The sequence below is a fragment of the Gorilla gorilla genome, chromosome 3 (assembly GCF_029281585.2).
Source record: "Gorilla gorilla gorilla isolate KB3781 chromosome 3, NHGRI_mGorGor1-v2.1_pri, whole genome shotgun sequence".
Classification (NCBI taxonomy): domain Eukaryota; kingdom Metazoa; phylum Chordata; class Mammalia; order Primates; family Hominidae; genus Gorilla; species Gorilla gorilla.
The window spans coordinates 205,226,745-205,249,891 of record NC_073227.2 but is presented as its reverse complement, the minus strand read 5'-3'; the positions used below and the strand labels follow the sequence as shown (position 1 = coordinate 205,249,891).

The 23,147-nt window shown below is 42.5% G+C and overlaps 1 protein-coding gene across 3 annotated transcripts in view; it reads left to right on the top strand.

The window, feature by feature from the left end:
• Positions 1–23,147, top strand: part of ENPP6 (ectonucleotide pyrophosphatase/phosphodiesterase 6) — a 185,026-nt gene that overhangs the window by 44,402 nt on the left and 117,477 nt on the right. For 2 of the 3 annotated variants that reach the window (XM_063705663.1, XM_063705664.1), the window contains exon 2: positions 8,291–8,384. Coding sequence is in view for 1 of the 3 variants with exons in the window: in XM_031010562.3 (XP_030866422.1) it covers positions 11,565–11,805 (241 nt within the window). In the remaining 2 variants the exon portion in view is untranslated. Of the gene's footprint in view, positions 1–8,290; positions 8,385–11,436; positions 11,806–23,147 lie in introns of those variants that run through there. The other variant, XM_031010562.3, reaches the window with a different exon arrangement.

Below are 23,147 nucleotides of genomic sequence, written 5' to 3'. Positions count from 1 at the left end.
GCCTTATTTTGTTCCAGGCTCTTGGAATACACAGTGAATAAAACAAAGATCTTTGCCCTCACTGAGCTAACATTAGAGCCAGAGGTAAGTGGACACAGACCATAAACAATAACCATAATAAAGAAGTAATCTATATAGTATATTAAAAGGTGATAAACCTATTAAATATTACAAACCATAAAAAGCATTATAAGCTTTTCAGGATGTGCGGTTGCAACTTTAGATGGGATTAGACCTCATTGAGAAGATGACATGTAAACAAGGACTTGAAGAAAGTGAGGGAGCTATGTGGATGCGGGGGGAAGAGCATTCCCAGGTGGAGGAAATAGCCAGTGCAAAGGCCCAGAGGCAGAGAATATCTGGCTTGAGCTACTGTCAACAAGGAGGTTACTGCAAGTGGGACACACGCATGATTGAGATTAGTAGGAAAGGAGGTCAGTGTAATGGGAGGCAAGGTAGTATAGGGCTGGTTGACCACAATGAACACTCTGGATTTTTTTCTTTTCTTTTTTTTTTCAGACAGAGTCTCGCTCTGTCGCCCAGGCTGGAGTGCAGTGGCGCAATCTTGGCTCACTGCAACCTCTGACTCCTTGGTTCAAGCGATTCTCCTGCCTCAGCCTCCCGAGTAGCTGGGATTACAGGCGTGCGCCACCAAGCCCAGCTGAAACACCCTGGTTTCTACCCTGAGTAGAATGTGAAGTTATTGGAAGGCTTCGAGCAGGGGAGTGACATGCATTGAGTTGAATGGTGTTTCCTGCCCCCACCTCCAAAAAGATATATCCACACCCTAATTCCTGGAACCTGTAAATGTTACCTTCTTTGAGAAAAGGGTCTTTGCAGATGGAATGAACTTAAAGATCTTGAGATAAAGACATCATCTTAGATCATCTGGCAGGCAAAGTCCAGTGACAAGTGTCCTTATAAGAAGAGAAGGGCAGAGGGAGATTTGAGACAGACAGAGAGGAAACACGACACACAGAGGAGAAGGCACTGTAAAGATGGAGGCAGAGACTGGAGCAATGGGGCCACGAGCCAAGGAGCGCCAAGGATTGCTGGAAGTCACCACGAGGCAGGAGAGAGGCGTGGAAGGGATTCAGCTTTAGAGCCTCCAGAAGTAATCAACCCTGCCAGCACTTTGATTTTGGACTTCTAGACTCCAGAACTCTGAGAGAATAACTTTCCATTGTTTTAAGACACTCTATTTGTGGTAATTTGTTAAGGAAACCACAGTAAACAAATCTAGGAAGCCAGATAGCAAGAGGCCCAATACACCAAACTGAGGAGACTTAAGGGTTCCACTCTGAGGGGAACTGGGAGCTACTGGAAGGTTTTGATCAGAGTAGCAACATGAACCTGATTCTTGTTTTAAATAGTCAGTTAACTTATCCAGCATATAACCCTCCTCCCTCACACATTTTTCTGCCGGGTGATTGGATACACAATTGGCTAGACATGGCCAGAGGCCGTCTCAACTTTCAGTTCAATTTTATTCCTTCAAGAAAGCACTCCTTTGGATATTAAGCCTCTAAACTGGCTGTGTCCATTAGAACTGGATTTGGATGCATTTAAGAGAAAAGCTGGCCAGGACCCGTGGCTCCCACCTGTAATCCAAGCACTGTGGGAGGCCAAGGAGGGCGGATCATCTGAGGTCAGGAGTTCAAGATCAGCCTGGCCAACATGGTAAAATTATGTCTCTACTAAAACTACAAAAAATTAGCCGGGCATGGTGGCGGGCGCCTGTAGTCCCAGTTACTCAGGAGGCTGATGCAAGAGAATTGCTTGAACCCAGGAGGTGGAGGTTGTAGTGAGCCGAGATTGTGCCTCTGCACTGCAGCCTGGGTGACAGAGCAAGACTGTCTCAAGAAGGAAAAAAAAAAGAGAAAACCTAATAGTAGTTTAAGTAGGAGAGAAGTTTATGTCTCTCTCAAGCAATAGAAACTCTGAGCTGGGCAGCCCAGGGTTAGAGAGTGGCTCCATAGGCATCATGGAATTAGAGTTCTTCTGGTTTTTCATCCTATTGTCTTTAGCATGTAGTTTTTAGCTTCAAGGTTGCCTTATGGTCCAAGAAGACAGCTGTAGTTCCAGCCATTATTTGAAAATTGCACAGTCAAGGAGAACAGAGGAGCAGAGCATACTGGTTACACCTCCAAGAAGAATAAAACCTTTCAAAACCGATTTCCTGGAAGCCACAGTCAGTTACTTCTGCTCACATCTTATTGGCCACCCTGTTTTAAAGGAAGAAGGGATATCACATGCCATCAAGAAAAAGTCATGGGAACCACCACTCAAGTTAACAGGTAGAAAGAACATTTCCAGCATTCCAGAGGCCGCTTCCTTCCCTTCCCAAGTCACCACCTCTCTCTGCACCTCCACCAAGATAACTATCAACTTAACTCTTACTGGAATTACACCTTTACTTTTCTTTAGAGTTTTATTACCTGAATATGTATGTATTTTTAAATATTAAGATTTAGGTTTGCTTATTTGTTTGGGCTTTACATAAATGGAATTATTTAACAATAATTTTTAAAGCTTGTGTAGTGCAGAAAGGGGAGAGAAAGGATATTAGGTGGGCAACTAGTAATCTCCACTACATCAGCAGAGCCCAGAGTTAAGGTTCTTTCAACCATTGGTTTCATTAATGTATCTTCATGATTTACCTGGATCCTGAGCAAAGCCAGTCTATTCCATGGCATAAGCCTCCCTTAATATTGTAGGAGAAAGCATTACAATTGCTTATCACCATCTTCCTATCAATCTAGGAAGACCAAGTGTTTTTGGCCGTACTTCCTTGCTCATTGAAATTTTTAGTGTGCTACATCTAGTCATTGTTAATATGGTTTAGTTGAAGTCTGCCATCTTGTTATTTGTTTCCTACCAGTCCTATCTGTTTTTATTCTTTTGTTTAATCTTTTCCTATCTTCTTTGAGTTTAACTGAGTATTTTTAGTATTTTTTCTATTAGCTTTTGTTGCTTTTTATTATAATAAACAACACATAATATGAAATTTACCATCATAACCATTTTTAAATGTACAGTTCAATAATGTTAGGTATATTCACATTGTTGTAAAACAGAAGATCTCCAGAAATTTTTCATCTTGAAAATCTGAAACTCTCTATACCCATTAAACAAATCTCTTCTGCTCCCTCCTCCAACCCCTAGTGGCTACCATTCTACTTTGTGTTTATATACATTTGGCTACTTTAGATAATGAATGTATGTGTAATTATACATTATCTGGCTTTTTGTGACTAGAGTATTTCACTTAACGTAATGTCTTCAAGGTTCATCCGTGTTGAAATCGTATGATTTCTTTCTTTTTAAGGATGAATAATATTTCATGTATGTGTATATCACATTTTCTTTATCCATTCGTCAATGGAAATTTTAGTTGTTTCTATAGCTTGGCATTGTAATAATCTGCAATACCGTGATGCTCCCAAAATACCTGGGAGTGCAGATACTTCTTTGAGATTCTAATTTCAATTCTTCTGGATATATACCCAGGAGTAGGATCATTGTATCATATGGCAGTTCTATTCTCAATTTCTGAGGAACCTCTACAGTGATTCCGCGGCAGGCCAATCCCTTGAACCCTGGAGGTGGAGGTTGCAGTGAGCCGAGATTGGGCCACTGCGCTCCAGCCTGGGCAGCAGATTGAGACTCCATCTCAAAAAAAATAAAAAACAAAAAACAAAAAAAAAAACTATTAATTACCTGGAACTGAACTAATAATGGATTATTATAGTTTTTACTGAAATATTGCTGATTCTTTTTTATGTTTTGTTTTCCAGATTTAAGGGAACTTTTTGTAAAGCTATATATAGTTTACAACAATTTGGTAAATTATACTTTTGTAAATAAAATTAAAATATTTACATTTTTTTCTGCTGACCTGATCCCTCTAGAATTTGGAAACTATTGTTGAATATTCTTATTTTGTATGGCAGTATAATTATTTGCATAAGTTCAATAAGAATCTGTTCTTGCAACAGTACACAATTGGAAACACTGGTTATACTATCAAGGCTATGAGTGGAACGTCATGTTTTCTGACATGAGCAGCCATCTTTAAGGAACTAGGGTTGATTTTCTGCAGCCAATACATCCTTTGGGGGGTAAAAACTGGCCTGGTACCTTGAATAAACAGTTCACATAGTTGTCTCACACATAAGAAAGGAATCTCACTTCCTGGCAGGCCCAAGATCATCAGAATATTTTGGGGACCTTGAGGAAAAAGAACTTCACCTATATATCTGCAGGTATTTCAGGCAAAGTTTGATGGTGACTTCTCAGTTTGGCTTCTTAGCCTTGAGAGCCTTTTAAAAGTCCCATCTGAGATTCCTTATTAAAAGTTCCAGCAAAGCCGACTTAAAAGCACCTATTTAATTATCACTATTCTTGCTGCACTTATATAAATAAACAGGCCAAGTTTAATGAAACTATTTTCTTACAAATAAACTGATCTTACTGTGATTATTTTTTGTAGAAATGGGGGTGACCAAAGAGAGAAATTTATGTTTCAGAAGAAAACTATAGTTCACCCATTATTAAATTCGAGCTCATTGTTTTTGAGCATCTGTAAACTGGATCCTGAATTCTTCTAGGTTTCTCCAAAATCTGGCGCTGACTTTCCAAACTAACATTTTCAAGTTTCCTCCCGCCCTTCTGACATGGAATTACTGAAATTAAAACTGGCCTTTCCTGAAGCCCTGAAAGCTGAAGCTGGATGACTTACTATAGGATTCAGATAAGTCACCATAATAACTTATGTATAAACAACCTTCATGTCTGTTGGTGTATGCATTACTCAGAAAGTTCCCTGAAACACATCATGCAAACTGCAAACCAGGAAAACCTGTCAGATTGCCATGGCCAGTCTTCACTGGCGATGTCGGTCACAACAGCTTAATTCCAACTGAAGATGCTTCAAACCCAGCATCTAGAAATCTCAATTGGCTGCCCTCCAGATTCAGAAACTAGTTTATAGACTGCCTCAAGCATTAATCTTTATTTGTTTGTTTCCCTAGAAATGCACCGTATTCGTACCTATTTCCTTGCATCATACAGGTGCCTAACTTTGCTGGGAACGCATCTGCAACACCACCTCCTAAAATGAGGCCACAACTTTTTCACTGGACTGACCTATTCCCAGGTCCCTTACCACTCAGCTACTAAATCCATTTTTCTCTCGACACCCACCAACTCAGCTTTTAGTGTGTGAAACTTCTAGGGAAGTTTCAGACAAAGGAAATGAAAGAGTTTGGGAAATACCATCCCAAAATACAATGCTTTGGTATGCTGATTATTTTGAACTAAGCACATGAGGAAGGGTGGATGCAGGCAGAAGCTTTCTTGAGCTCCCCTTATCTGCCTAAAGATGAATCCTCCAAAGCGAACTCAGTTGTCATAAATCTCCTCCCCCAAAATCTTACCACCAGGGAAGATTAACTTGCACCAAAGGAGAGGAGGCTGGAGCTTGACACCATGTCCAGAGATACTATAACCTATTCTTCTGAGGGCTGCTCAGGGGCAACATTTATTACTTGAGAGACTTTTTATCTGCTTAACAAGATAATCTTTATTCACCATACGTTTCCTCCATTCATTCTTCCATAACTTGTGTCACCACCTTCCCCAGAAGCCTTAAGTCCCATTTCTTTCTGTAGCTCAGGGTGCTATATAAGCTTCAATCATCTGATCCTTCTTCAGGTCTCATATTTTTAAGACTCCTGTGTGTCATATGTAATTAAATATGATTTTTCTCTCATTAATCTGTCTCATGCTAATTTAATTATTAGCCCAGCCAAAGAATCAAAAAGTGTGAATGAAAGCCATTTTTCACTCCCCTACACCACCTTTGTTGACTATCAATTGAGTGTAAATGTGTTGGCTTATTTCTGGCCTCTCTATTCTGTTCCTTGGGCATATGTGTCTGTTTTTATACCAGTACCATGCTGTTTTGATAGCTATAGCTTTGTGGTATGTTACAAAGTCAGATAGTATGATGCCTCCAGCTTCATTCTTTTTATTCAAGATTTCTTTAGTTATTCACAATTCTTTCTGGGTCCATACACATTTTAGGATTTTTTTTTTCTATTTCTGTGAAAAAATATCATTTGAGTTTTGATACAGATTGCATTGACTCTGTAGATCGCTTTGGGTAATATGAACATCTTAACAATATTAATTATTCCAATCCATGAACATGGAATATCTTTCCATTTATTTGTGTATTATTCAGTTTCTCTCATCAGTATATTGTCATTTCGGCATGCAGATCTTCTACCTCTGTGGTTAGATTTATTTTCAAGTTTGTTTGTTTGTTTGTTTGTTGAGACAGAGATTTGCTTTTGTCACCCAGGCTAGAATGCAGTGGCACGATGCAACCTCCACCTCCCAGGTTCAAGTGATTCTCCTGCCTCAGCCTCCTGAGTAGCTGGAATTACAGGTGCTTGCCACCACACCTGGCTAATTTTTGTATTTTTAGTAGAGATGGGTTTTGCCATGTTGGCCAGGCTGGTCTCAAACTCCTGACCTCAAGTGATCTGCCCGCCTTGGCCTCCCAAAGTGCTGAGGTTACAGGTGTGAGCCACCACACCCAGCCTATTTTCAAGTATTTTGTTCCCTTTGATGCTATTGTAAATGAGACTGTTTTCTTATTTTTATTTTTGGACTGTTTATTGTTACTTTATAGAAACACAACTGATTTTTGGATGATTTTATATCTTGCAACTTATATGCTCTGTGTGTGTGTGTGTGTGTGTGTGTGTGTGTGTGTGTGCTCTTTAGGAGTTTGTACATGTAAGATCATGTCATTGTCAAACAGAGATGGTTTTATTTTTTCCTTTATAATTCTCTTGCCTAATTGTCTGGCTAGGACTTCCAGTATGTTGAATAGAAGTGTTTAGATTGAGCATCCATATCTTATTACTCCTCTTAGAGGAAAAGCTTTCAGCTTTCCACCACTGGGCGTGAAGTCAGCTGTGGGCTTTTCAAATATAGCCTTTATTATGTTGAGGTATTTTCCTCTTTCGCTACTGACCTTTTAGTCAAACCTCTTTGTATTTTTTTGTTGTTGTTTAGTAGTTACTCTGAGGATTACAATATGCATCCTTATTACAGTCTAGTTAGAGTAAATATTCAATCACTTTACATTTTGCTCTTGACATCTGACTTTTCCCATTTCATAAATTTCAAGGAACTTCACAGCAGCTTAATTCCATTCAAACATTCTACCCCTTTCATTTAGGCTATTGTTTTTATATCTTTTAATTCTTCATAAGTCATCACTCGCAGCATAGTGTTATTCTTTTTACTTTAAGCAGTTATTTTTAAGGACATTTATAAAAGAAAAACATAGTCTTTAATATGTACTCACATATTGATCATTTATGAATTTTTTCCCTTCCTGTGTATATTAATTTTCATCTTGTGTTATTTCCTCTCAAAGGACATTCTTTAGTATTTTTTTTTGTGGTACAGGCCTGTTGGTAACTAATTCTCTCATCTTTTGTTTATCTAAAAATGTCCTTATGTCGTCTTAAATTTTAAATAATATTTTTCCAGATACAAGGAGGGTTGACATGGACCAACAAAAGGCCAGCAGGGCTGCAAAAGCTGGGATGAATTAATAGGACCAACAAGGGTGGATGTTGGCCGACATGGGCTGACTTGGGACCTCACTCTCAAATTGCATTGATTCTACAGCTAGAAACTAGAAGCTAGAGCTTTGTCACTTTTCAGAGGTGAAAACTGAAGCCCGGAAAGGCAATTTCTTCAGAATCACACAATTGCATCATACCAGGATCTTGACTCTGAAATCACGTTTTTTTTGTGTTTTTTGTTTGTTTATTTTGTTTCGTTTTGTTTTGTTTTTCTGAGACTCTTTCCCTTCCATCTCACCTGTCTCTCCATAAAGGGGAGGCACCAGGGTGCTGACTAATCTGGACAGCACATTCCTGAGAGCTCATGCATGTCCCTAGAGAGACTTGCAGCAGCTTTAGGACAAAGGTTCTTTCAACTTCTGGAGTAAATTTTTCATATTTTGCATTATCTACGTGAAACCCCTGTGGACAAAGACTTTACAGTATTGCCAACCCTTGAAAACAAGCTGCAGTAAGCACTTATAAGCATTAGGTACTGATAACCACTCCCAAGTGAAGACATCCAGATCATAGACACATAGGTTTCGGATCACAAGACTTTGGGCACTTAGTGTTAACCACCGGTATGACATATGGCTTTTACCTATTGCTTTTTAGCTTTCATTTCCAATCTTTTCTAGGTTAGACGGTTCAAGACCTGGAGACTGGCTTTGAGCAACCCTAGGATTACCTTGGCTTGAATTCCATCCAATACGTCTCTTTCTTCATATATTGGTATGTATATTAAAGATTCATGTTGGCAATCATTTATTGATCCAAAGCTTTAGAGACATTGTCTAAACATGGTCATAACACAATACGAACATAAACATTATCATAAAACAATGATGACCCCACCCCAGATACATCACAACAATCTTTGTGGAGCCTTGGGAGCCTCTGGGGACCTGTGGACACGCTAATCTGAAGCAAGTTACTTCTGAGTTGACACCCACAACAGCTCAATGAGGCACTCAGGGAGCCATATTTTGAGTGTACCCTTGTTAGTAGTGGAGAAAAGTGGAAGTCCCTCTTCTATTCATCTTTAACATTTGGAGTGCTTAACCTCTCCCAAAGTGAGCTCAGAAGCCATCCCAAAGTGAGCTCAGAGGCCATCCCAAAGTAAATCACTTGGACTTGCACTGTGACTCCAGCTTTGCAGTCCAGACAATCCCTGAGCCTCTCAGGAACTCACATAGCACAGCTATCTGGGCCTCCTACCTCCATGGGCGCTCACCAGGGGAAGAAGTTCTCCTTCTAGCACATGTGATGTTCAGTGTCTAGGAGGCCCATCAACCCATCAAGCTGCACCTGCCTTTTCCCCTCCCCTCCCCTCCCTTCTCCTTCCCTTCCCTTCCCTCTCCTCCCTTTCCCTTCCCTTCTCTTCTCTTCTTCCCTTCCCTCCCTTTCCCTTCTTCCCATCCCTCCCTTTCCCTTCCCTTCTTTTCTCTTCTTCCCTTCCCTCCCTTTCCCTTCTTCCCATCCTTCCCTTTCCCTTCTTCCCATCTCTTCTCTTCCCTTCTTCCCTTTTTCCTTTCCCTTCCCTTCCCTCCCCTCCCTTCCATTCCCCTCACCTTCCCTTTCCTTCTCTTCTTCCCTTCTTCCCTTCCTTTCCTTTCCCTTCCCTTCCCTCCCCTCCCCTCCCTTCCCCTCCCCTTTCCTTCCCTTCTCTTCTTCGCTTTTCTTCCCTTCTTCTCTTCCCTTCCCTTCTTCCCTTCTATTCTTTTTTTTCCTTCCCTTCCCCTTCCCCTTTCCCTTTCCTTCCTTTCCCTCCCTTCCCCTCCCCTTTCCTTCCCTTCCCTTCTTCGCTTTTCTTCCCTTCTTCTCTTCCCTTCCCTTCTCCCCTTCTATTCTTTTTTTCTCCTTCCCTTCCCCTTCCCCTTTCCCTTTCCCTTCCCTTCCTTTCCCTCCCTTCCCTTCCCTCCCCTTCCTTCCCCTCCCCTTTCCTTCCCTTCCTCCCTTTTCTTCCTTTCTTCTCTTCCCTTCTGTTCTCTTTCCTTCTTCCCTTCCCTTTCTTTCTCTTTCTCCCTTCCTTTGTTTACTTTTCTTTCTTTCTTTTTTCTTTCTTTCTTCCTTCCTTTCCTCTTTCTTCTCTCTTTTCTTTTTCTCTGTTTATAGCAACAATACCACACAGCTCAAAGAAAAAAGAATAACATTGTTTTCAAAGTAATGACCTTTTAGGATAAACTCCCCTTTTCCTTATTTTTTAATAAGAAAAAAATTTAAATTTAATTATAAAAAGCATTACCTCTTATTGGAAAAAAGAATTCTGATCCTTGGCCAAGTCCCCTGAGAGGGGAGTGGTAATTTGGCCAATGTGTTTCTCTTTTGCAGCATAATTTAAAAAGTGACATGGTGATCCTGTGTTTGGGCTTGACTCAAATACAACAGAAAAAGAGAAGGAGAAAAGACACAAGCAGAGGGCAGAGGTGGAAGAGGGATTTTGGGGTTGACTGAGAGTGGCTGGTGTGGCTGGTGTCCATCTTCCTTCCCTGGAAAGTTTGCCCAGAGCCTGCAAGTTTCCTCAGGAGACAAGCAATGTTATAATGCGAATAACATCTAACATTTGTTCAACACTTGCTATGGACCATGCATGTTTTATGTCTTTTTTTTTTTTTTTTTTTGAGGCAGGTACTCACTCTGTTGCCCAGCCTGGAGTGCAGTGATACAATCACAGCTTACTGCAGATATGACCACCTGTGCTCACACAATCCTCCCACCTCAGCCTCCTGTGTAGCTGGGACCAGGCACGTGCCACCAGGCCCAGCTAATTTTTTAATTTTTTATAGAGACGGGGTCTTGCTGTATTGCCCAGGCTGGTCTCAAACTCCTGGCCTCAAGCAATCCTTCCACCTTGGCCTCCCAAAGTGGGCCACTGCACTCAGCCATGTTTTATAAGCCTTCACATGAATTGTGTCGTTTAATTTTATGTAGCATGACGGAGCCACTCTAGGGAACCCCTGGACTCTGGGTACTTTGTGCTAACTCTGTCTGCTCCCCAGCTCACATCTGCCTCCCTGTCACTAACCTCCTCCTATTTTCCACTCCGCCTAGTCTTCTCTGTCCCAAAGCCTGCATGGTAATTTCTAGCTCTGCTTTTCCATCTCAAGCTCTCAATCTCCAGCTCTCTATTTCATTTCCATTCTCTTGGGGCAATGCTGCTTCAGACCATTCTGCCAGTAATGATTTCCCATTGTCCAACTCTGGAAGCTTCTCATTGGCTCTAGGGCTCTTCTACGAACCACCTCCTCCTATGGGCACCAGCAGCTAAATCACATTTGAAAAATAAAATAATAACAAATAATAACACTGCATATAAAAACATAAGTGGCCAAGACATAGACAAATAACTGTTTTTAAGTGCTGTGTCTACAGAGACACAGCTGGGAAGTTTACAAATGGGCCCACCGAAACGTATTGTTTCCTGTTTATGCACTGAGTCCAGAGGTTTGCGTTACTAAATTCTAAGTGAAAAAGAGTTTAAATGAGGCCATGATGTGGGATAACAGCAAATTAAAATCTTGCCCTTTTCCTTGGTTCCTCCCTTTGGTTAGCTCAACTGCAAAGTTAGTGTTGACTTTGTCATCTTCTAAAATTCCATCTCTGTGGGTGCTTGTATTTCTGGAAGGTTCACCAAAAATAATAAGTTTGAACTCTCTCCCCTGGTGTTAATTCTGGGTTGTTTGGAACCCAGTTTATCTGAAGGAGTCGGTCTCTGGACTTTCTAGTAAAGGGTGAGCATAGATGTGTGGAAAAGGGGGTGCTGTTCCTTTAAATTCTGAAAGTGAACTTGGCTCAGGAAGGCCAGCGGCTCAAGGTCCAGCCCCTGAAAGAGAGAATAGCTACAGATTCTCCATCCTCAGTCTTTGCAAGGCGACAGCTGTGCCAGCCGGGCTCTGGCAGGCTCCTGGCAGCATGGCAGTGAAGCTTGGGACCCTCCTGCTGGCCCTTGCCCTGGGCCTGGCCCAGCCAGCCTCTGCCCGCCGGAAGCTGCTGGTGTTTCTGCTGGATGGTTTTCGCTCAGACTACATCAGCGATGAGGCGCTGGAGTCATTGCCTGGTTTCAAAGAGATTGTGAGCAGGGGAGTAAAAGTGGATTACTTGACTCCAGACTTCCCTAGTCTCTCGTATCCCAATTACTATACCCTAATGACTGGTGAGTACCATGTCCTCTTCTGGGCAGGGAGGGGAGGGCTGGCATCCAGCAGGGAACAGTGAGCTCCTGGCATTGGAGTCTTATTTAAATGCTCTGGATTCTCTAGTCCTTTGGGACATCAAAGGTAGATAAAAAAATCTGTGTTCTTGGCTGAGAAGACTTTTGTTTTCGCGGCGGTATTGTTTCCCAAAAGTTATCCCAAGGACCTGTTTTGGATTCTCAGTGTGGAGGACAGAGAACTATAGCAGTACATGATATTGGACGATATTAAAAGTGGTTGTTTATTTTAGAAAGAGAAATTCTAATGAGCCTCGTATTTTCTAAGTTCAAGTCTGCAAAAGCAACAGGTGACCGCACATGTGTCCCAAACTCCTTCTGTCCCTTTTCTCTGTGGTCATGTCATCCTGGCACCCTGTGGGCTTGTTTCTCAGTGTGTTGGACTGTGAAAGTACCTGTGGGGTCCTCAGAGGGGAGTGGTGCTCCCGGATTACTTGGGGAAGGGGGGGTGTTTAGGTCGTATCCTTCCCTGTGACTTAGCAATGCCACCTTCCCCTTCTTTTGCCTTTTTGGCCAGGTAAAATGATACGGAGAAGAAAAAGCTTGTGTCGTTCAGGTTCCCCATTTGTGATTTGCAGCATCTACAAAAGACCAACCAGCAAAAACTCCACAAAACAAACAAAAACCTCGGCTAACCCAGACTGCCTGGGCTTGGGATAGCTGATTTTCCTAAGGACGGCCTTCATCTGAAATTGCCAGGACTCCAAACGCGACTGCACGAACCTGAGCCTCTATCCGTGCAATAATAGAATGTGCAGCCCTCTCTCTGCTCACAGAGTTGGATTCCCAGTTTCTGGTTTGTTTTTCAGCTATAACCTTTGTAAAGGCAGCGAGAGGCTCTCAGAAAGAATTTAGCAAACTATCCAGGGAGGCTGCTAAGAATGCACTGTTATTGCTGGTTATGCGGGACTCAGCTATGCGCTCTGAGCACAGAGAGAGCTCTGCTAATTATGTTAACAGAAAGAGAATGAGATCTCTGATATCTCATGGACCTCCACAGAACACTAAAGCCAAAAGAGTCTAAAACACACATTTATATCTCTGACTTTGTGCATAAATACTATATACACATGTACGTAAAAATGCCATAAACTGATGCCCCAAACTGAAGGGGAGAGATACTTTGGAGAAATAAAAATGAGGGCATGAGAGAGAGAAAAAAATTCAGACTGCACACAAGCAAGGAAGTTATGTATTTGTTTTTTATTTCCCCCAGCAGACAAAAAAACAGTCTCTAAGATAAACAGAATTAACAAAAGTCTCTGGCCCTCCCCTGGCATGTGTCTCCCCTTGCAGGGAAGCGGTTTGCAGGCTGCCGGCTCTCACATAGACGTGATTGTGTGGACAGCCGACTCCAGCTCTGTGCAGTGGCTTCACACACACAGCCCACCCCCACTCCAGCTGTCTTTCAGAGCCTTGCCGGGGGACCCAATTCATAAACTGCCACGCCACGTGCAGCTTCTGCAATCTCAGTGGAAAATGAACAAAATCCATCTTAGAAAGGACTCAAGTAAGTAAAAGGACCATTACAGACTCCACAGAGACACTAAGCCAATGACATGGCCTTTTGTTTGTCAGATCCACACTGCTGATATTGGCACAAGGAATAATTTGCACACAGCCTCCGTCATGCTGAGACACACCTTCTTTTCCGGCTGTGGGTGTTTTCCCTTGTGCTGTCCTGAGAGAAGAGCCCCTTCCTTTATGGGCAGCACAGGTCCCGTGAGTGTCTGACAAAGATCTCACCCTTGCTTTCAAACTGAGGCTAGCCCGAGGAAGCCACAGGTCTCCATATGTGTTAAGTCTCTGTATTTTCAGATGGCCAAATGTATTCACTGATGTGGAAGTCTGCTTGGTCTATATGTTTCATAGAAGCTACCCTGCACAAGGGAGGTATCTAGCAAGCCTCATGTTTCTGTACAAATGTTCTTGGGGATGATTTGTCTTGTACCTACTGGGCAGACTTGCAGACTTGAAGCAGGATTCGCAGGCTGGGAAATGCCAGGCCATGAAGCTGGTATCACCTCCACTGTCTTGGAACTGACTCAGAGTTAAATTTAGACTATTTTCCCCAATACCCATACTTATTTTTCCACCTGATGCTGAAAACCTCCTCTTTTACTCATATAAGGAAGGATATAGCCATTGGGAATTGTAGCTAAACATATGGTTTGAGCATTTGAGCGTTTTATGAACCAACAAAATTGCTATGCTAGATCTTTTTGGAAGCAAAAGATATGCTGTTTTAGGGTTCCTCAGCATTCACAAGAGAGGCTAAGCTCTCACTTCATTACCCGAATTATTGCTCAGAAGACAGAAAGCCCTTGGTGTTCTTCCCTTTGCATAACGAGGAGTGATGAGTTGTTGGAAAGAATGCTGGCCCTTGAGCTGGGAGAACTTGCTTGGAGACTTCAGGCAAAATAAAATGAGATGAACTGCTGGGGCTGCATCAGGCTGGGATTTCAGGTGCTGCTGGATGCAGACATAGAACTAGGCAATGCGTGGGGAATTTTATTTTATTTTATTTCACTTTAAATTCTGGGACACATGTGCAGAATGTGCAGGTTTGTTACAGAGGCATACATGTGCCATGGTGGTTTGCTGCACCTGTCAACTCATCATCTAGATTTTAAGCCCTGCATGCGTTAGGTATTTGTCCTAATGCTCTCCCTCCCTGTGCCCCCGACCCTCCAACAGGCCCCAGTGTGTGATGTCCCCCTCCCTGTGTCCATGTGTTCTCATTGTTCAACTCCCACTTATGAGTGAGAACATGTGGTGTTTGATTTTCTGTCCCTGTGTTAGTTTGCTGAGAATGATGGCTTCTAGCTTCATCCATGTCTCTGCAAACGACATGAACACATTCTTTTTTATGGCTGCATAGTATTCCATGGTGTATATGTGCCACATTTTCTTTATCCAGTCTATCATTGATGGGCATTTGGGTTGGTTCAAAGTCTTTGCTATTTGCACAGGTAATTTTAAAGTTAGGGCTGGACCCTCCTAGGAGGCCTTCGTGTAGAAAGTATGCAAATAGCTGAAACTCCCTTGAGACAGAATTTCACAGTGGATGGGGATGGGGAATCAACAGGCCTATTTGTAAGCAACCTTGAAACCATCTAGCCCAGTTGCTGCCATGAAGCCACCATGGCTGATTATTTATTTGCCTCAAAACATGTTTATATCAGGACAAAAGCAACCAAAATGCCAATCATGATCATGAAGATGAATCAAACAATTGATTGCCAGGAACACAGAATCTTTTTTTTTTCTTTTTTTTTTCTTTTTTTTTTATTATTATACTTTAAGTTTTAGGGTACATGTGCACATTGTGTAGGTTAGTTACATATGGTGCCATGCTGGTGTGCTGCACCCACTAACTCGTCATCTAGCATTAGGTATATCTCCCAGTGCTATCCCTCCCGCCTCCCCCCACCCCACAACAGTCCCCAGAGTGTGATGTTCCCCTTCCTGTGTCCGTGTGTTCTCATTGTTCAATTCCCACCTATGAGTGAGAATATGCGGTGTTTGGTTTTTTGTTCTTGAGACAGTTTACTGAGAATGATGATTTCCAGTTTCATCCATGTCCCTACAAAGGACATGAACTCATCATTTTTTATGGCTGCATAGTATTCCATGGTGTATATGTGCCACATTTTCTTAATCCAGTCTATCATTGTTGGACATTTGGGTTGGTTCCAAGTCTTTGCTATTGTGAATAATGCCACAATAAACATACATGTGCATGTGTCTTTATAGCAGCATGATTTATAGTCCTTTGGGTATATACCCAGTAATGGGATGGCTGTGTCAAATGGTATTTCCAGTTCTAGATCCCTGAGGAATTGCCACACTGACTTCCACAATGGTTGAACTAGTTTACAGTCCCACCAACAGTGTAAAAGTGTTCCTATTTCTCCACATCCTGTCCAGCACCTGTTGTTTCCTGACTTTTTAACGATTGCCATTCTAACTGGTGTGAGATGGTATCTCATTGTGGTTTTGATTTGCATTTCTCTGATGGCCAGTGATGATGAGCATTTTTTCATGTGTTTTTTGGCTGCATAAATGTCTTCTTTTGAGAAGCGTCTGTTCATGTCCTTCGCCCACTTTTTGATGGGGTTGTTTGTTTTTTCTTGTAAATTTGTTTGAGTTCATTGTAGATTCTGGATATTAGCCCTTTGTCAGATGGGTAGGTTGCGAAAATTTTCTCCCATTTTGTAGGTTGCCTGTTCACTCTGATGGTAGTTTCTTTTGCTGTGCAGAAGCTCTTTAGTTTAATTAGATCCCATTTGTCAATTTTGGCTTTTGTTGCCATTGCTTTTGGTGTTTTAGACATGAAGTCCTTGCCCATGCCTATGTCCTGAATGGTAATGCCTAGGTTTTCTTCTAGGGTTTTTATGGTTTTAGGTCTAACATTTAAGTCTTTAATCCATCTTGAATTGATTTTTGTATAACGTGTAAGGAAGGGATCCAGTTTCAGCTTTCTACATATGGCTAGCCAGTTTTCCCAGCACCATTTATTAAATAGGGAATCCTTTCCCCATTGGTTGTTTTTCTCAGGTTTGTCAAAGATCAGATAGTTGTAGATATGCGGCATTATTTCTGAGGGCTCTGTTCTGTTCCATTGATCTATATCTCTGTTGTGGTACCAGTACCATGCTGTTTTGGTTACTGTAGCCTTGTAGTATAGTTTGAAGTCAGGTAGTGTGATGCCTCCAGCTTTGTTCTTTTGGCTTAGGATTGACTTGGCAATGTGGGCTCTTTTTTGGTTCCATATGAACCTTAAAGTAGTTTTTTCCAATTCTGTGAAGAAAGGCATTGGTAGCTTGATGGGGATGGCATTGAATCTGTAAATTACCTTGGGCAGTATGGCCATTTTCACGATATTGATTCTTCCTACCCATGAGCATGGAATGTTCTTCCATTTGTTTGTATCCTCTTTTATTTCCTTGAGCAGTGGTTTGTAGTTCTCCTTGAAGAGGTCCTTCACATCCCTTGTAAGTTGGATTCCTAGGTATTTTATTCTGTTTGAAGCAATTGTGAATGGGAGTTCACTCATGATTTGGCTCTCTGTTTGTCTGTTATTGGTGTATAAGAATGCTTGTGATTTGTGTACATTGATTTTGTATCCTGAGACTTTGCTGAAGTTGCTTATCAGCTTAAGGAGATTTTGGGCTGAGACAATGGGGTTTTCTAGATATACAATCATGTCATCTGCAAACAGGAACAATTTGACTTCCTCTTTTCCTAATTGAATACCCTTTATTTCCTTCTCCTGCCTAATTGCCCTGGCCAGAACTTCCAACACTATGTTGAATAGGAGTGGTGAGAGAGGGCATCCCTGTCTTGTGCCAGTTTTCAAAGGGAATGCTTCCAGTTTTTGCCCATTCAGTATGATATTGGCTGTGGGTTTGTCATAGATAGCTCTTATTATTTTGAAATACGTCCCATCAATACCTAATTTATTGAGAGTTTTTAGCATGAAGGGTTGTTGAATTTTGTCAAAGGCTTTTTCTGCATCTATTGAGATAATCATGTGGTTTTCGTCTTTGGCTCTGTTTATATGCTGGATTACATTTATTGATTTGCGTATATTGAACCAGCCTTGCATCCCAGGGATGAAGCCCACTTGATCATGGTGGATAAGCTTTTTGATGTGCTGCTGGATTCGTTTTGCCAGTATTTTATTGGGGATTTTTGCATCAATGTTCATCAAGGATATTGGTCTAAAATTCTCTTTTTTTGTTGTGTCTCTGCCTGGCTTTGGTATCAGAATGATGCTGGCCTCATAAAATGAGTTAGGGAGGATTCCCTCTTTTTCTATTGATTGGAATAGTTTCAGAAGGAATGGTACCAGTTCCTCCTTGTACCTCTGGTAGAATTCAGCTGTGAATCCATCTGGTCCTGGACTCTTTTTGGTTGGTAAGATTGATTATCACCACAATTTCAGATCCTGTTATTGGTCTATTCAGAGATTCAATTTCTTCCTGGTTTAGTCTTGGGAGAGTGTATGTGTCGAGGAATTTATCCATTTCTTCTAGATTTTCTAGTTTATTTGCGTAGAGGTGTTTGTAGTATTCTCTGATGGTAGTTTGTATTTCTGTGGGATTGGTGGTGATATCCCCCTTACCATTTTTTATTGCGTCTATTTGATTCTTCTCTCTTTTTTTCTTTATTAGTCTTGCTAGCGGTCTATCAATTTTGTTGATCCTTTCAAAAAACCAGCTCCTGAATTCATTAATTTTTTGAAGGGTTTTTTGTGTCTCTATTTCCTTCAGTTCTGCTCTGATTTTAGTTATTTCTTGCCTTCTGCTAGCTTTTGAATGTGTTTGCTCTTGCTTTTCTAGTTCTTTTAATTGTGATGTTAGGGTGTCAATTTTAGAACTTTCCTGCTTTCTCATGTGGGCATTTAGTGCTATAAATTTCCCTCTACACACTGCTTTGAATGCGTCCCAGAGATTCTGGTATGTTGTGTCTTTGTTCTCGTTGGTTTCAAAGAACATCTTTATTTCTGCCTTCATTTCGTTATGTACCCAGCAATCATTCAGGAGCAGGTTGTTCAGTTTCCATGTAGTTGAGTGGTTTTGAGTGAGATTCTTAATCCTGAGTTCTAGTTTGATTGCACTGTGGTCTGAGAGATAGTTTGTTATAATTTCTGTTCTTTTACATTTGCTGAGGAGAGCTTTACTTCCAAGTATGTGGTCAATTTTGGAATAGGTGTGGTGTAGTGCTGAAAAAAATGTATATTCTGTTGATTTGGGGTGGAGAGTTCTGTAGATGTCTATTAGGTCTGCTTGGTGCAGAGCTGAGTTCAATTCCTGGGTATCCTTGTTGACTTTCTGTCTCGTTGATCTGTCTAATGTTGACAGTGGGGTGTTAAAGTCTTCCATTATTAATGTGTGGGAGTCTAAGTCTCTTTGTAGGTCACTCAGGACTTGCTTTATGAATCTTGGTGCTCCTGTATTGGGTGCATATATATTTAGGATAGTTAGCTCTTCTTGTTGAATTGATCCCTTTACCATTATGTAATGGCCTTCTTTGTCTCTTTTGATCTTTGTTGGTTTAAAGTCTGTTTTATCAGAGACTAGGATTGCAATCCCTGCCTTTTTTTGTTTTCCATTTGCTTGGTAGATCTTCCTCCATCCTTTTATTTTGAGCCTATGTGTGTCTCTGCACGTGAGATGGGTTTCCTGAATACAGCACACTGATGGGTCTTGACTCTTTATCCAATTTGCCAGTCTGTGTCTTTTAATTGGAGCATTTAGTCCATTTACATTTAAAGTTAATATTGTTATGTGTGAATTTGACCCTGTCATTATGATGTTAGCTGGTTATTTTGCTCGTTAGTTGATGCAGTTTCTTCCCAGTCTCGATGGTCTTTACATTTTGGCATGATTTTGCAGCGGCTGGTACCCGTTGTTCCTTTCCATGTTTAGCGCTTCCTTCAGGAGCTCTTTTAGGGCAGGCCTGGTGGTGACAAAATCTCTCAGCATTTGCTTGTCTGTAAAGTATTTTATTTCTCCTTCACTTATGAAGCTTAGTTTGGCTGGATATGAAATTCTGGGTTGAAAATTCTTTTCTTTAAGAATGTTGAATATTGGCCCCCACTCTCTTCTGTCTTGTAGAGTTTCTGCCGAGAGATCCACTGTTAGTCTTATGGGCTTCCCTTTGAGGGTAACCCGACATTTCTCTCTGGCTGCCCTTAACATTTTTTCCTTCATTTCAACTTTGGTGAATCTGACAATTATGTGTCTTGGAGTTGCTCTTCTCGAGGAGTATCTTTGTGGCATTCTCTGTATTTCCTGAATCTGAACGTTGGCCTGCCTTGCTAGATTGGGGAAGTTCTCCTGGATAATATCCTGCAGAGTGTTTTCCAACTTGGTTCCATTCTCCCCATCACTTTCAGGTACACCAATCAGATGTAGATTTTGTCTTTTCTCATAGTCCCATATTTCTTGGAGGCTTTGCTCATTTCTTTTTATTCTTTTTTCTCTAAACTTCCCTTCTCACTTCATTTCATTCATTTCATCTTCCATTGCTGATACCCTTTCTTCCAGTTGATCACATTGGCTCCTGAGGCTTCTGCATTCTTCACGTAGTTTTCGAGCCTTGGTTTTCAGCTCCATCAGCTCCTTTAAGCACTTCTCTGTATTGGTTATTCTAGTTATACATTCTTCTAAATTTTTTTCAAAGTTTTCAACTTCTTTGCCTTTGGTTTGAATGTCCTCCCGTAGCTCAGAGTAGTTTGATCGTCTGAAGCCTTCTTCTCTCAGCTTGTCAAAGTCATTCTCCATCCAGCTTTGTTCCATTGCTGGTGAGGAACTGCGTTCCTTTGGAGGAGGAGAGGCGCCCTGCTTTTTAGAGTTTCCAGTTTTTCTGTTCTGTTTTTTCCCCATCTTTGTGGTTTTATCTACTTTTGGTCTTTGATGATGGTGATGTACAGATGGGTTTTTGGTGTGGATGTCCTTTCTGTTTGTTAGTTTTCCTTCTAACAGACAGGACCCTCAGCTGCAGGTCTGTTGGAATATCCTGCTGTGTGAGGTGTCAGTGTGCCCCTGCTTGGGGGTGCCTCCCAGTTAGGCTGCCCCGGGGTCAGGGGTCAGGGACCCACTTGAGGAGGCAGTCTGCCTGTTCTCAGATCTCCAGCTGCGTGCTGGGAGAACCACTGCTTTCTTCAAAGCTGTCAGACAGGGACATTTAAGTCTGCAGAGGTTACTGCTGTCTTTTTGTTTGTCTGTGCCCTGCCCCCAGAGGTGGAGCCTACAGAGGCAGGCAGGCCTCCTTGAGCTGTGGTGGGCTCCACCCAGTTGGAGCTTCCTGGCTGCTTTGTTTACCTAAGCAAGCCTGGGCAATGGCGGGCGCCCCTCCCCCAGCCTCGCTGCCGCCTTGCAGTTTGATCTCAGACTGCTGTGCTAGCAATCAGCGAGATTCCGTGGGCGTAGGACCCTCCGAGCCAGGTGTGGGATATACTCTCGTGGTGCGCCGTTTTTTAAGCCCGTCGGAAAAGCGCAGTATTCGGGTGGGAGTGACCCGATTTTCCAGGTGCATCCGTCACCCCTTTCTTTGACTCGGAAAGGGAACTCCCTGACCCCTTGCACTTCGGGAGTGAGGCAATGCCTCGCCCTGCTTCGGCTCGCGCACGGTGCGGGCACCCACTGACCCGCGCCCACTGTCTGGCACTCCCTAGTGAGATGAACCCAGTGCCTCAGTTGGAAATGCAGAAATCACCCGTCTTCTGCATCGCTCAGGCTGGGAGCTGTAGACCGGAGCTGTTCCTATTCGGCCATCTTGGCTCCTCCCACTGAATCTTAAAACAGGCCTTTCACCAGGGAGATTACATTCAAGCAGGAGAGGAAGAACACTCGCGAATGGGTGCCCACTAATATTCTAAAGTGTGTAGCAAGGTGTTGTGAGCCCAAATGTGTCCTCATCCTCCTGTCCCCCAGTTCAAGTTGGGTTTCCAGTACCTCAGAATGTAACCACATTTGGAGATAAGGTCTTTAAAGGTGACCAAGTTAAAACAAGGCCATTAGAGCAGGGCCCTATTTCAATATGACAGTATAGGAAGGCGAAGAGACACAGGCATGCGCACGTGCAAAGAAAAGGCCATCTGAGGACACAGCAAGGCGGCCCTCGCAGGCGGTGGAGAGGGGCCCAGGAGACACCAATGCTGCTAACACCTTGCTCATGAACTGTGAACAAATAAGTTGCTGTTGTTGGAGCCACTCCATCTGTGGTACTTTATAATGGCAGCCCAAGCGAATGAATACACAGAGAATAGGGAGTAGGGCCCCAGCGTGCTGCAGAGGACCAGGGAGAGGAGGCGTTCCTTCCAGTTGGAGTAGCGTGAAAAGGCATTTTAAAGAGGAGAGATCTGAGCTGGAAGAAACAGCCACTGGTGTGGTGTGTGTCTTTACATCTCACTTTAGGCATAAGCTCTCTCTGAAGAGCGGTGTGTGGATCAACTTCTTTCTAGTGAAAACACAACCACAGTTTAAATGCCCTTGGAATGCTTTCTGTTTTAGTGTATCTTACCGTGGATCTTTTCGTGAAGTTACTCTCCCTTTGGGGTAAATTCACATTTGACTGAAGTGGAGTTTAACATAAAGTCAAGGAAAGAAAGCAGTGATTTGTTCAATCCAGGTCATGGGTAAGAGGGAAATGCTGCATCTGTTTTGAGGCAGCGTAACTTAGCATCATTTTGCTAAGGCTAATGGTAACATTTGTTTGCAATTCTCAAACACTTCCGGTTAAGCAGTTGGGGAAAGTGGCCCAGAAACGTTCTGAGTAGCGGGGAAGCCAGTCTAGAATTTTATCTTTACTGCCAGTAAACTACCAAGAGATGAACAGATGCTGAAATAAGTTTGTTCCACAGTATATTATTATTATTTCAACATTTAGACACTAGTAAATAAAGTGCAGGGAAATTCAATGTTTTGTTTCAGGCACCAAAGAACGTCGTGGCAGAGCTGAGACGGGGGAGCAGGCATCAGAGACCCTGTTCTCACACAGCAACTGGCCAGCGCCTAGGCGAGTAGGCATCAGAGGTCCCGTTCTCACACAGTAACTGGCCAGGGCCTAGGCCTGCATCTTAGAGTGGCCAGGAGGTTGTGCGAGTGACCTGAGACCCAAGGATAGAGATCTCCCCAAGAGAGTCCAGGAAGCAGCGAGAGACTGAATCATCGTGCTCCTCTGTGGAAATCAAGGCAACAACAGGGATGTTAACTACTCGGCATTACTATTTGTGCCACGGTATTTTGTCTCGCACTCCTAGAAATTACCTGTGACACAAATACTTACTAGATATCATGTTCTGGGGTAAAACAGCAGAGTAAGGTATACTTCCTACCACCCCACCTTTTAAGAAAACATCTGATTTAAATTAAAACTGGACCAAAGGCAATCAATGCAGAAAGTACTTGAACAATCGTGTTTCGAGAAAGCCCACATCCTCAGCCTTCTGCAGAATTCAAGCTTCCTTTGAGGGGCGGTTCACAGACTCTGCATACGCACAGCTCCAGGTAGGGTGGAGACAGCCTCCCTGGTCCCCTCCGCTCTCCTTCCCCCAGGATTAGCATTTACATGGGGACATTGCCCCAGCTTGTGAGCCTCCTTCGATGTAGGTACCTCCTGAAATAAATGATCTCTGTTCGGCGTGCCCTCTTCCTGTCTTCCTACTCTCTCTTGCACCAAATCCAGCCAAGCTTCTGTTTGGAACAGTGTCCTCCCGGGGGTCCTGGTCATTCCCAGCCTTAGTTCCCTGGCTGGGAGCTGCATCTGCCTGA